Consider the following 12,783-nt stretch of genomic DNA (forward strand, 5'->3'; position numbering starts at 1 on the left):
ACTTTTAAAAGCGACACACAGTCAATTTGAAAAATCCCTCCTTTTTGGGACCACCCTCATTTTGATAGATTTCACCACCAGGGGTGAAAATGAGACATTCTCTATTAGATGCAATGGTTTTCTGTATTCCTGACTTTGGAGCAATGTTCACGGACTCTAGTATTTGGCTCTCTATTAGATGCAATGGTTTTCTGTATTCCTGACTTTGGAGCAATGTTCACGGACTCTAGTATTTGGCTCTCTATTAGATGCAATGGTTTTCCGTATTGGGACCATGGTTTATGTCCTAACCTGTTCACACCTCCTCGTATGGAAGCTACTTTTCCTTGTTGATGTCTCAAGAAGGGTAGAAATACAAGAACGAGCGCACGCACGCGCGCGCGCGCGCACACACACACACACACACACACACACACACACACACACACACACACACACACACACACACACACACACACACACACACACACACACACACACACACACACACACACACACACACACACACACACACACACACACACACACACACACGCACACACACATGCACACACACATTCCTTGCAAAGTGTCAAAACGACTCACCTGAAAACTTTGTATAGAAGCCCTGAACAGAAATACATTTTATAAGAAAATAACATTTATTTGGTATTGCGGTTTGCTATAATGAGTTCAAGTGTGGCGTGACAACATAAACCTTCGTTGGCCGGACGCAAACAGCAAACAATATTTTTGAACGTAGAGAAGCCAGGAGGTTAGCGGATGACGTCAAAAACATGGTCAATAACTGCAGATTTATGAAGAATGAATGAATGAATGAAAAACCTTATGTGCTTTGATGTTTTCTGCCTTGTTCTTTTCTCTTGACCTTGGTGTAGTAATGGACCTCTTTAATCACACGATGACAGTCTGAATCTCCACCTCCTGCGGCGTAGTGGTGATGACGTACTCCTGCTGCACTCCCTCTGCCTCCTCCGTGGTTACCATAGCGACCGTCCCCTCCGTAGGTTCCACGGCCTGGGCCAGCAGCGTACCGTCGCTGATGGCCGACGCCAGCGTCATGGCCACCTGTTCCGTCAGGCTCTCGGGCGTGGCAATGGTGATGGTGTCGCCGCAGTCGGTGATGGACGTGCCCTCGTCGTTGGTGACCGCGTTGCGTACGATGATCTGGTGGCTGCCCGTGCCGCCGGCGCTGTGGGACTGGCTGACGATCCGCTGCACCACTTTCACGATATGGTTGCCCATCTAAGTGTGGACATGAAGTTATATAGAATCATGTGGTTGGTAGCGAAGACATGGTGGCAACCTTTCAATGCCACTGAACAAGATTAGATGCTGACCTCATTTTGGCTGTCCTGAATGAGTGTCACCTCTTCTTCCTGCACTTCTTCTTCGGTTTGAGTCTGTGGGACACAGGAGAAGAGCATGAGTAATACAAAACCCCTGAAATATTTGAATAATTCCGAGATAAAAAACTTTGTTTAATGGCATTTAAGTTAATTTACATTTTATGGAAGGTGCTTTATGTTTATTCAGCCAAAAGGGGACTATTTACTTTATTTAAATAATACGAAAATGTATATATTGCATGCTTAGAATAAATATAAGTAGGGATTATGTTTGAAACCGGTTCTCCCGGTTGTTCGATAAGAAAAGAACCGATTCCATGGACTCGAATCCCTTTTTGAGAACCGGTTCCCGTTATCGAAGCCACTATAGTAAAGAAAAAGAGTTGGTTCTTTATTCGAATCCCTGGGAACAAATGCCGTCCCACAGGAAATGCCCTGTGGGACATCACAGGAAATGACGTAGCTCAGTCATTAGGCGGCAGATACAGAAAGCAGCAAAAATAACGGACCGGAAAAAACGCCTCAAGGCGTGGCTTAATTTTACAAAAAAATACGACGAGGAAACGGCAATATGCAATTATTGCCAGGCTTCGTTCTCATGTAAGGGGAGCAGTTCAACAAACAACAAGCAGCGACAGAGATGACGAAGCACGCCCCTCTTCCTGTGCTTCAACCTGCAGCCCCAGCTCCAGTGATAGTGCCGATGAGTAACTAATGTTAACTGTTGCCGGTTAGTTTCCATATCTGCTCCCTTGTAGCCTTTAGGCTAAAATAAGGTTGCCTCTTATGTCAACCAGGACTGCAGAATTGTTGATTGATGACTGTGGCGTTCTTAGTGTCATAGTGTGTGTAGTTAGTATGTTCCAATAGCAGCAGAAGTGCACTTTTTGGAGAGCCGTATTATTTTCAGTTTTGTGCCCAAGGGACTGATTTTATTCAACACTATATTATTATTTATACACCTATGGTGATCACAGGTTGTTTTTGTGTTACTGTATATTTTTGTTTTTCTGAAAAATCCCACTTAGTATACTTTGGGTAACAACAGTCAATATTTATTTTTTTTATTTTATTTTATTTTTCTTATAAAATAAAAGTGAGCTTTTGTTAAACCAAATATTGTGTTTTTTTCCATATACAACAACCTATCTGGATTCGATAAGAGAATCGATAAGGAATCGGTTCGATAAGAGGATTCGATAATGGGCTCAAACTCGATAATTTCTTATCAAACATCATCCCTAATTATAAGGTACACTTTATTTGTAATTATTACATTTGTCTGAATAATTTGATGACGTACCATTTTATACTGCTTTAATACAGTGAAGAATATGTACCTGTTTAATTGCATATATGGCGGACGGATCTGTGTGGTAATATGGTTTGGACACAATGTATTATGGGTAATGGCAGTCAGGTATGGTGGAATCGAGCCACACAGTTTTTTGACCTTACTCTTACTTTTTCTAACGCTTTCTTACTGTAACAAACTCGCTTAATTTTGCCATTCATTTGTTCCCACATCGTTATTGTTTGACGATTTTGAATGATTAAGTTGATAAGTAAACGATACAAAACGAAGAGGAGCGTCTGGAGTTTTGTTTGTTGTTGCCGCAGCAAGCGGGAGCAGGAGAAAGTAGAGGAGCGTCAAGCTAAGGCTTCATGAGGAAACTACAGGCAGTGTTGGCGCTACGAATTTACAAAATGGGGTCCCCAGCATCAGAAAATAATTGAGAAGCACTGCTGTAGGGTAACCATGACAACACAAGAGATGCCCTTGCAAACTGACATATTTGGAGCAGGGATAGACATAACAGATTGAGTGGTTGTTTTTAAAGAACAGACGCTTGTCTGCAGTTGCGCTACATCCAGACTACATTCATCCATCCATCCATTTTCTGTCGCTTGTCCATTTGCTTTTGGGGTGCAAAATATATTTTTTTCAAGTTTCATCATTTTCATTTCATCTCATTGAAAAAGTGTGGTTACTATAAATCAAAAATTTTGGTCGAAGATCCGATACTTTAACAATAGATTATAGAACTGAAAATGTATTAACACATTTTTATAAAACCTCTTATTAAACTAAAAATGTGCTATTATTGTTGTAAATAAGATGATGCATTACGTTTGTGGTATTGATTGCTACATACAATGTTTGGACAAAATAAAGTGACTCGTGCACTATAAGTAAACAAAAACAAAAGCTACTATTGGCTCCCATTCGAATCATTTGGATTTTGCCCTCAAATTCTTAATGTACTTACTTCTGAGTTTTTATAATAAGAACAAAAAAATATCCTTCTAATTACTTTAGTATTGTTGATATACAAATATTGTACTAGGTATCGATAGTATCGACATCTAAATCGTTCACCCCTATTTTACATCGAAGCTTTAGTGGTGAGCTTCTTTATATATTGTTTATATTGTATATATTATATAATAATATAATGCATCAGTATATATTATATGCCAGACCTGGGCATTCTGCGGCCCGCGGGCCGCATCCGGCCCTTTGTGCGTCCCTGTCCGGCCCGCGTGAGGCCAATTATAAATTACAAAATAAATTCAAAAAAGTATCTATGTCGAGTGTGCAATACAACGGTGCTGCTTTTGTTTTGAAAATCGTTATTTGTATTACTTCCGTGTGGACGTATGCGCGTGCGTGATTGTGAGTGAATGTGAACAGCTGCAATCACAAATTACAAAATAAAGTTGAAAAAACATCTATGTCGTGCGCGCAATACAACTGTGCTGCTTTTATATTGAAAAGTATTATTTATGGGCGTGTGTCCGTGTGTAACCTGCGAGTGAAGGTGCACATGCAGCGACAAGTGATGCACGGTTTACACCCGAGACGCTAAAAAGAGAAAAGTTGATGAGGAATGGCGTGTTTTCAACAAGATATGGACTGCCAAGCAACGTTCCCTCTAAGGTGCGCGCCTGCGCAATTGCGCACTGCTCAAGCGTCCTCTGCGCACAGCAAATATATGCCGCGCACCAAATCAAATCCCATCTGAATTCTAAACAAAATAAACATATTTATTCTATGTAATTTTGCAATGCAACTTTGAGTGACAGTGACAACAAGCGGCCCTAACGGTGTTCGTCAACACCGTTCAATTGAACACCGTTTAATTATTGTAACGTCTATCGAGATGCTTCGAGGACAGGAATTATATCGATCACTTTATTGAGCAAAACTGTTTATATTCGGACATAACCACACCAAAAACATGAGTAAAACAATTCTATCTCGAAAAACTAGTCATTTTCTGCCGTACAAACCAGGCCAAAACCAACTTGTCATCTGTCACCAACACGCATACCACTAAACCACTGGTGCGTTTATGGCCACACAAAAAGTCGGACAACTCACACACCACACAAAGTTACACTATGACTCCTCAGTCATACGTGTGCTTATTTTACTGTCATTTATTATCAGAGGTGGGACCAAGTCATTGCTTTGCAAGTCACAAGTAAGTCTCAGGTCTTTGCCCTCAAGTCTCGAGTGAAGTCCCGAGTCAAGACAGGCAAGTCCCGAGTCAAGTCCAAAGTCAAGACTGGAAAGTCTCAAGTCGAGTCCCAAGTCCTGCATTTTGAGTTTCGAGTCCTTTCAAGTCCTTTTAACCACAGAGTAATATTTTTACACAGATTGTGTATGCTTTTAAACCGCTGTATTTATTTATTAAAACAAGTGCATTTGAAATTGCAGGAAAAAAAATAGTGCTGACATTGCAATTCATAATAGCACTATTAACCAGTCATTTTAATGGTTTACAATTTTAAACATTTAACTCATTCCTTTACAGAATAAACACATTTGCAAAAACAAACATTAACATACTATTGGTTGTATTTTATGAAAATAACATTACCACAAAGTTGAGAAGGAGCAAAGATCTTCAATATTTGTATGTGAAAATCACAAATAAATCTTCTGGGGGAGGATGACGCCCCTACAGGGGTTTGGTTTACAAACTTTCAGCCCCACCTAAAACAAAATTCACCAGCCGCCACTGATTATGATGCATTCTCATTTTAGGCAAAATATAAGACAATACTTTCTTAACAGTATAATTGTAACCAGGAATAAGTCTTCAAGTAACAATATTCAAATACTAACATTGTTGGGTAAAACAGCATTTGGTTTTATTCTGAATGTAGTGAAACAGATTGGTGGTTTTAGCTGATATAAAGACTTTCAGGTGTTTATATATGTTTAAGTATTTGGCAGACGCTTTTATCCAAAGCGACATACATAAAAAATACATAAATAACAATCACTGTAAACATGATCATTTAAGGGAAGAATGTAATACAAAATATCAATACAAAGTGTCAAGACAGAATAAACTCTCTGCTGCTGCAGCAACAGAGATAAAGTCTATAGGTCCCTAAAATATATAGATATCTAATGTTTTCATACATTGTTCATGTAGGATATACGCATGTATATATAACCTAATCATATTGTTTCTTCAATTTAAAAATAGCTTACCGTTTTTTCCCCCTTCTCTGGGATTATATTCCCAGTTTTGATCTCGGACGTCTGGTCACTTATAGCATATGAGAATATTATATTACTGTTAAGCAAACTATGAATAATAAAACTCGCCAAAACATGTGTCCGTTATCATAGCTACACGTATGACAAAAAAACGCGTGAAAATCAGTGGTATTCAGTGAGGTAAGATGAATTAAATGCGCTGACAGTTCATTGCTCCTGCCAAATGAATTGCACTGAGTGGAGCGGATCACCACTCCAAGATGGCGGCCCCGCGTCTCGTCTGCGCCAGTAGGCAGTAGCGCTCGATGCTGCGTACCCTTATAAGATGTCTATGGTTATAACGTTAGCAGTGAGTTTACAGCCTCACTGATTTAACTACACAGCAAATAAAAGTCATGTTACTTAGCCAATAAACGTTATCTTACATTCAAAACTTACCCTTCTGTGTGCAACTTCAAATGTCGAACGAAGTTGGAAGTTGTTGCGTCTCCGTCTGTAATATTCGAACTGCATGTTTAGCATACTGCAATTCGTTTTTTGTTGACCAAGTCGTAGTTTTTATACCCGAACGAAACCAACTTTGGCATAATTGTTTCTCTCTGCCGCATTGTTTGACAACTCTTGTTCGGTGGTTGTCCTGAAATTTGATTGGATGAATGCTGTGTGATGAAAACAACGTATAACTAATTTGATTGGCTGTTGTACTGAGAGCACACCAGCTGACAAGCAGCACACACGCTGATAGACAGACACGTACAAAATGAAAGATACGGAGCGCTCCCAAAAAACTTTTTAAGCTTTGGGTTTTGGGGAAAGTAGCAAGTCATGTCAAGTCAAAAGGCTCAAGTCCAAGTGAAGTCACAAGTCATTGATGTTAAAGTCTAAGTCGAGTTGCAAGTCTCTTTACATTTTGTCAAGTCGAGTCTAAAGTCATCAAATTCATGACTCGAGTCCAAGTCATGTGACTCGAGTCCACACCTCTGTTTATTATTAATGTTAATTTATTTATATTAGTCATGGAATGCTGTTACACACACTATGTTGAAGTATTACTATTATTATTAATTATTATTATTATCATTATTTATCTTACGGTATACATCAAAAATAATATTGAGCAAAATTTAATTGAAATATTGTCCATGTGGCCCTCCAGCAGTGCTCGGGTTGCTCATGCGGCCCCCGGTAAAAATTAATTGCCCACCCCTGTTATATGCTGTATATAAAATATGTAAATATTACATATATGTTATATTGCTACTATGGTACATTTTTAGTCTACTTTATACATTTTGTTTTCGCCCTTTTTTTGTGCCCTTGTGTGCCGGATCCTTTCCATCCTTTGTAACTGAGCTACTATGTGGAACAATTTCCCTTGTGGATCAATAAAGTTTGTCTAAGGCTAAGTCTTTCCACGGTGTGTGTGTAGCATGTTTTTCCACTTATTTTCCTCTAGTAGTCCAGTGATGAGAAAATGAGTTCATATTCTGCCGTCGTAATTAGGATTAGTATTTTAGAAAGGACTTCTAGATAAGTGTTTTTCAACCTTTTTTGAGCCAAGGCACATTTTTTTCATTGAAAAAATCCCGAGGCACACCACTAGCAGAAAACATTAAAAAATGAAACTCAGCAGCTGATATTGACAGTAAAAAGTCCTTCTCGCAATTGTTGGCTATAGATTAAAACCATAACTAACCATGCATCACTGTCACCACCTGTCACATCACGCCATGACTTATTTAGAGTTTTTTGGTGTTTTCCTGTGTGTTGTGTTTTAGTTCTTGTCTTGCGCTCCTATTTTGTTGTTGATTGTGACGTCATGTACGAATGTACTTTGTGGACGCCGTCTGCTGCTCCACACGCTGCAAGTCTTTGCTGTCGTCCAGCATTCTGTTTTTGTTTACTTTGCAGCCAGTTCAGTTTTAGTTTCGTTTTGCATAGCGACCCCTATGCTTCAATGCCTTTTCTTAGCGGCACTCGCCTTTTGTTTATTTTTGCTTTAAGCATTAGATACCTTTTTACCTGCACGCTGCCTCCCGTTGTTGTCTGCATATTGTGATCACAACAAACCATCTTCCCGACTTCTACAAAGCATTTAGCTACCTGCTGCCACCTACTGATATGGAAGAGTATTACACTGATTGAGACTTATTAGTAGATTGTACAGTACAGTACATATTCCGTACAATTGACCACAAAATGGTAACACCCGAATAAGTTTTTCAACTTGTTTAAGTCGGGGTCCACGTTAATCAATTCATGGTTACTCTTCCGCGCTCTAGACAGCACAGACACACAAGGGCATATTATTTCCGGTTTATAATTACTGGTTTGCAAAAAATATTTTTAACCCAATTGGGTGAAATGACAATCTCCCACGGCACACCAGACGATATCTCACGGCACCACGGCACAGTGGTTGAAAAACACTGTTCTAGACGATGCGTTCGTTGCAGCTTGCTTTCAAATTTGAGCCAGTGTTCTGGTAAGACACGCACCTGAAATTGATGAAACTTTTGCAGATGTGTAACAAGGAATTTAGAAATGTAAATAGTCTTCCTGAGCTTGAATCCCTTTTGAAGGACTCTTTCACGTGAGTACCATCTTTAATCATGTGCACACCATAACAGCTATGGTAAAGATCAGCTGGGAATGGTAGCTCATTCTTCTTCTTTAATCCTTAATACCATTTATCTCCACCTCACTCTCTTCCGTGCGATGGTCTTCGCTTCTTGCCAGGAGATCCCCATCTTGTTCAGTTCATCAAGAGTGGACCGCCTCCAGTTGACTTTTGGTCTCCCTGGCTCCCTCTTGCCTTGAGGGTTACAGTCCAGGGCTTGTCTTGCTATGTTTCTCGGATCCTTCCTAGCATCCAATTCTCGTTCTGGACTTCAGCTTCAACAGACATTTACCCCCCTGAGGTCTCTGATGAGTTTGCCCCAGACGGTTCATACATCCCACTTGTGGGTCGTCAGTTAGGCTTCGGTCAGTCAGAGGTAAGGTTTCCATAGTTTCGGTTTCTGTAACCAGTTTATTTTTCCAGGGACGGGTAGTTAGCCCATCGCCTAACCCCCAACCTGGAGGGCTAGGGATTTATTTACACTTGCCTTGTGTTAGGAGAGTGGTCTTCCCAGACTTAAGCGGTCTCTCCAGCTGCTCGCAGTGACCTCTAACTGGTCTTTTTGCTGCTTGCCGTTGACCACATTGTTTGGTTCTTCCGCCAACGAGCTTGGAACTTCACCGTTGATCGGTACAGATTCCTCCGCTGAAGGTTTCCATCCATCATTCCTGCTGCCGATGTCTTCACCTGAACTCTGTTAGCCTACCCTTTTCAGGGTTCCTGTGAGACCTTCTTGGCTACCGTGCCGGCCCGGTGAGGCCTCCACCATACATCACTCTCACAGGCAAGCCCTATTTGCCGTTTCCCGGGGGTGCACCACTAGGAGGTGGAGTAGGATTTTGCACCCCCAACTGATTGTGATCGGCTAATGGTAGCTCATTAGCCGATCACAATCAGTTAAAAAAGGAAACTCTCGTCCCCCGATCGGGACATCTTCAGGGGTTAATTTTTTTTACAATTAAGTCAGCAGAAATAATGAGCAAATAACCCTGCACTTTCCATTTGCCTGGCCACTCTGCATTCCTACCTTGATGATGTACTCCTGTGTGTCGGCGACAACCGAGGAGAACTCCACCAGCACAGCGTGAGGGTCTTCTGCGATGATGTCAGCAGTGGCGAGGTTGTCTGCAGGAGCCTGCTCCTCAGTGACCTCCTCCTGCTGCTGCTGCTGCTTGCTGGATTCGTCTTTATGGCAGCCTCCTGGAGGAATCCATACCAAATATTCCATTATTAGGCTTGTTAACATGAAAAGCTGACCTTTCTCTGGTTTCGCCATACCGACCTTTAGCACGCATGTGGCGATTGAGCGTGCCGTGCTCAGCGAAGCCCCGTCCGCATTTTGAGCACCTGAAGGGCTTCTCGCCGGTGTGATGGCGAAGGTGTCGTACCAAGGAGCCTTTTTCTCTAAAGCCTCTTAAGCAAAACTGACACACGTATGGTTTCTCCTCGCCGTGAGTGCGCTGATGCACCATAAGGGCATTCTGACAAGACCGAGAGAAATGTTGATGATGGCGAGTCTTGTGATGTTTCATGTGACGTGATGTGTACCTTGGTTTTGTATCTTTTATTGCATCTGGCACAGCAGTAAGGTCTTTCATCCGAGTGGGCCTTCATGTGTTCCCGTACATGTCCAACGGTTTTGTACAGCTTTCCACACTCCCCGCACTTGTACCGCCTCTCACTGACGTGGACTTCCATGTGTTTCTTCAGCAGGTACCCGCTCAGGAAGTCCCTCTGGCATAGGGTGCACTTAAAGAGCTTATAACCTGTACAGATAAAACATCATTCGTTCTCTTTCCAATGATGATTTGAGCCTTCACCTGCAGTTGTGAACTTACTTGAATGGCCTTTGACATGAAAACGGAAGTAGTTCAAGCCCTTGAAGGTGCGATTGCAGTGCTGACATGTGTACACTTTTGAGGATGTCCGAGACGCTTTCTTTAAAAACAAACAGAGCAGCAAAAGGCTCGAAAAATAATGCGCAAGAAGAATGCTTTCTCTCCCACATACAATGCAAAAGTGCAATATACTTACAGGCCTTCAATTTTAACTTTTTAAGGTCAAGGCAAGTGTTGTCTTAAAAGGAGGGCTCATATATTGGGGCAACAAGGCAAACATTATGTTCATGTATGAGATCTAGGGCTTCCAATTATGGCCAAAGTAATAATTAAGATTATTGTTATCAATATTGAAATCATGATTACTGATTGCTAAGTAAAGCAGTTACTAAAGCAGTAATACCATCATGCCATTTGTAATGTCTAATAAAAAGATTATAGACAAACGTTATCCATACATTCATAGACAAATATTAGTTTTTTTTATTCTTTAATAACATAAACTTGTCAGCTTTTTGTCATTACATGATGCCTGTATCTCTATTTTTACATTTTGATAGTTATTTTTATTTTTTTTTAAAGTTATGTACATGTAGATGATGTATCGGGACAGATCCATTAAAGAGTTTGAGCATAAATATTTCCTATAGAAATTAACTATACACAATAAAACATTAGCAAAATGATTTGTCACATGAATGATTTTTGAAGTGACATGAAAAAAAAACAAATTAATGTAAACAAAACCTGGTGTTTACTTTCTGATATCAAAATAAAACACAAAGCAGTTTGGCTAATGAAGATGCAGTCAAATAAATAAGCTTTGTTCTTCTCCAACGCCTCCTTGTAGTTCAGTACAATAGTTTGACCAACAAAAAAAAAACCCGGAGTGATACCTCTCACATTGAATAAACAATCTTCACAGCCTGCGTTCAATTCGATGAGATGACAAAACATTTGCGCCGGTATTGATTATATTTGAACACTGATACAGTTTGCAGTTAAATAAAAGAGGAGTGAACATCCCCGTCAACAAAGTAAAGACTTTATAAACAAGTTGTGACAACGTTCACGACACATCGCCTGCTGCAAAACATCAAATAGTTTTTTCCTTAACTGTATACTTTTAGTGTGGGGACAAGTGTTTCCAATATTGTCCACACCTGTCTCCATCTAACAGCAGTGCGCTCTTAAAGGCCTACTGAAAACCACTATTACCGACTACGCAGTCTGATAGTTTATATATCAATGAAGAAATCTTAACATTGCAACACATGCCAATACGGCCGGGTTAGTTTACTAAAGTGCAATTTAAAATTTCCCGCGAAATATCTGCTGAAAACGTATTGGTATGAAGACGCTGCGGATGTGACGTCACGAGTTAGACAGGACATTTTAGTCCAGCACCGCGGCCAGCTTAAAGTCGTCAGTTTTCATCGCAAAATTCCACATGATTCTGGACATCTGTGTTGGTGAATCTGTTGCAATTTGTTCATTGCATTATGGAGAAAGAAGCTGAGCAAGCAAAGAAGAAAGTTGTCGGTGCAAAGCGGAGTATTTTGCGAGGGAAGTCAGCAACACAACACAGCCGGTGTTTCATTGTTTACATTCCCGAAAGATGCAGTCAAGATCGAAGAACTCGGACAACAAAGACTCTTACCAGGAGGACTTTGATTTGGATACACAGACGCAGACGTGGTACCGTGAGTACGCAGCTGCGCTTCCAAACATTTGATCGCTTGCCCGTACGTGCGTGTCACGTACGTAACTGGGTAAATATATAAGCTTTATGAACCTTGGGTTAGGTGAACGGTCCTTTGGGCTGAGTGAGTGTGTGTGTTGTGCAGGTGTTTGAATTGTATTGGCGGGTTATATGGACGGGAGCTAGGAGCTAGCATAACAAACACCTAGGTGTTTTTATGCGGGATTAATTTGTGGCATATTAAATATAAGCCTGGTTGTGTTGTGGCTAATAGAGTATATATATGTCTTGTGTTTATTTACTGTTGTAGTCATTTCCAGCTGAATATCAGGTCCCACCCGCCTCTCACAGCTTCTTTCCTATCTGAATCGCTTCCACTCCCCACTAGTCCTTCACTTGCACTTTCCTCATCCACAAATCTTTCATCCTCGCTCAAATTAATGGGGAAATCGTCGCTTTCTCGGTCCGAATCGCTCTCACTTCTGGCCGCCATCACTGTAAACAATAGGGAACTTTGCGGAAATGTTCAACAGACTACGTCACGCTACTTCCGGTAGGGGCAAGGCTTTTTTTTGTCAGATACCAAAAGTTGCGATCTTTATCGTCGTTGTTCTCTACTAAATCCTTTCAGCAAAAATATGGCAATATCGCGAAATGATCAAGGATGACACGTAGAATAGATCTGCTTACCCCGTTTAAATAAAAAAAAAAAATTTCAGTAGGCCTTTAAACGCACGCCGGGAAGCGAGGGAAAA

At 40.8% G+C, this 12,783-nt stretch overlaps 1 protein-coding gene across 2 annotated transcripts in view; it reads right to left on the reverse strand.

The window, feature by feature from the left end:
* Window positions 1-606: 606 nt before the first annotated feature.
* e4f1 (E4F transcription factor 1) overlaps window positions 607-12,783 on the reverse strand; it is a 34,696-nt gene continuing 22,519 nt past the window's right edge. Inside the window, exons 10-15 of one of the 2 annotated variants that reach the window (XM_062036731.1) lie at window positions 10,327-10,426; window positions 10,037-10,254; window positions 9,771-9,969; window positions 9,516-9,688; window positions 1,341-1,403; window positions 607-1,245 (exon numbers count right to left, since the gene is read on the reverse strand). In XM_062036731.1, the coding sequence (XP_061892715.1) occupies window positions 895-1,245; window positions 1,341-1,403; window positions 9,516-9,688; window positions 9,771-9,969; window positions 10,037-10,254; window positions 10,327-10,426 (1,104 nt within the window). In that variant the 3' untranslated portion in view covers window positions 607-894. The remainder of the gene's footprint in view (window positions 1,246-1,340; window positions 1,404-9,515; window positions 9,689-9,770; window positions 9,970-10,036; window positions 10,255-10,326; window positions 10,427-12,783) is intronic. The other variant, XM_062036729.1, reaches the window with a different exon arrangement.

Source organism: Entelurus aequoreus, linkage group LG25 (assembly GCF_033978785.1).
Source record: "Entelurus aequoreus isolate RoL-2023_Sb linkage group LG25, RoL_Eaeq_v1.1, whole genome shotgun sequence".
Classification (NCBI taxonomy): domain Eukaryota; kingdom Metazoa; phylum Chordata; class Actinopteri; order Syngnathiformes; family Syngnathidae; genus Entelurus; species Entelurus aequoreus.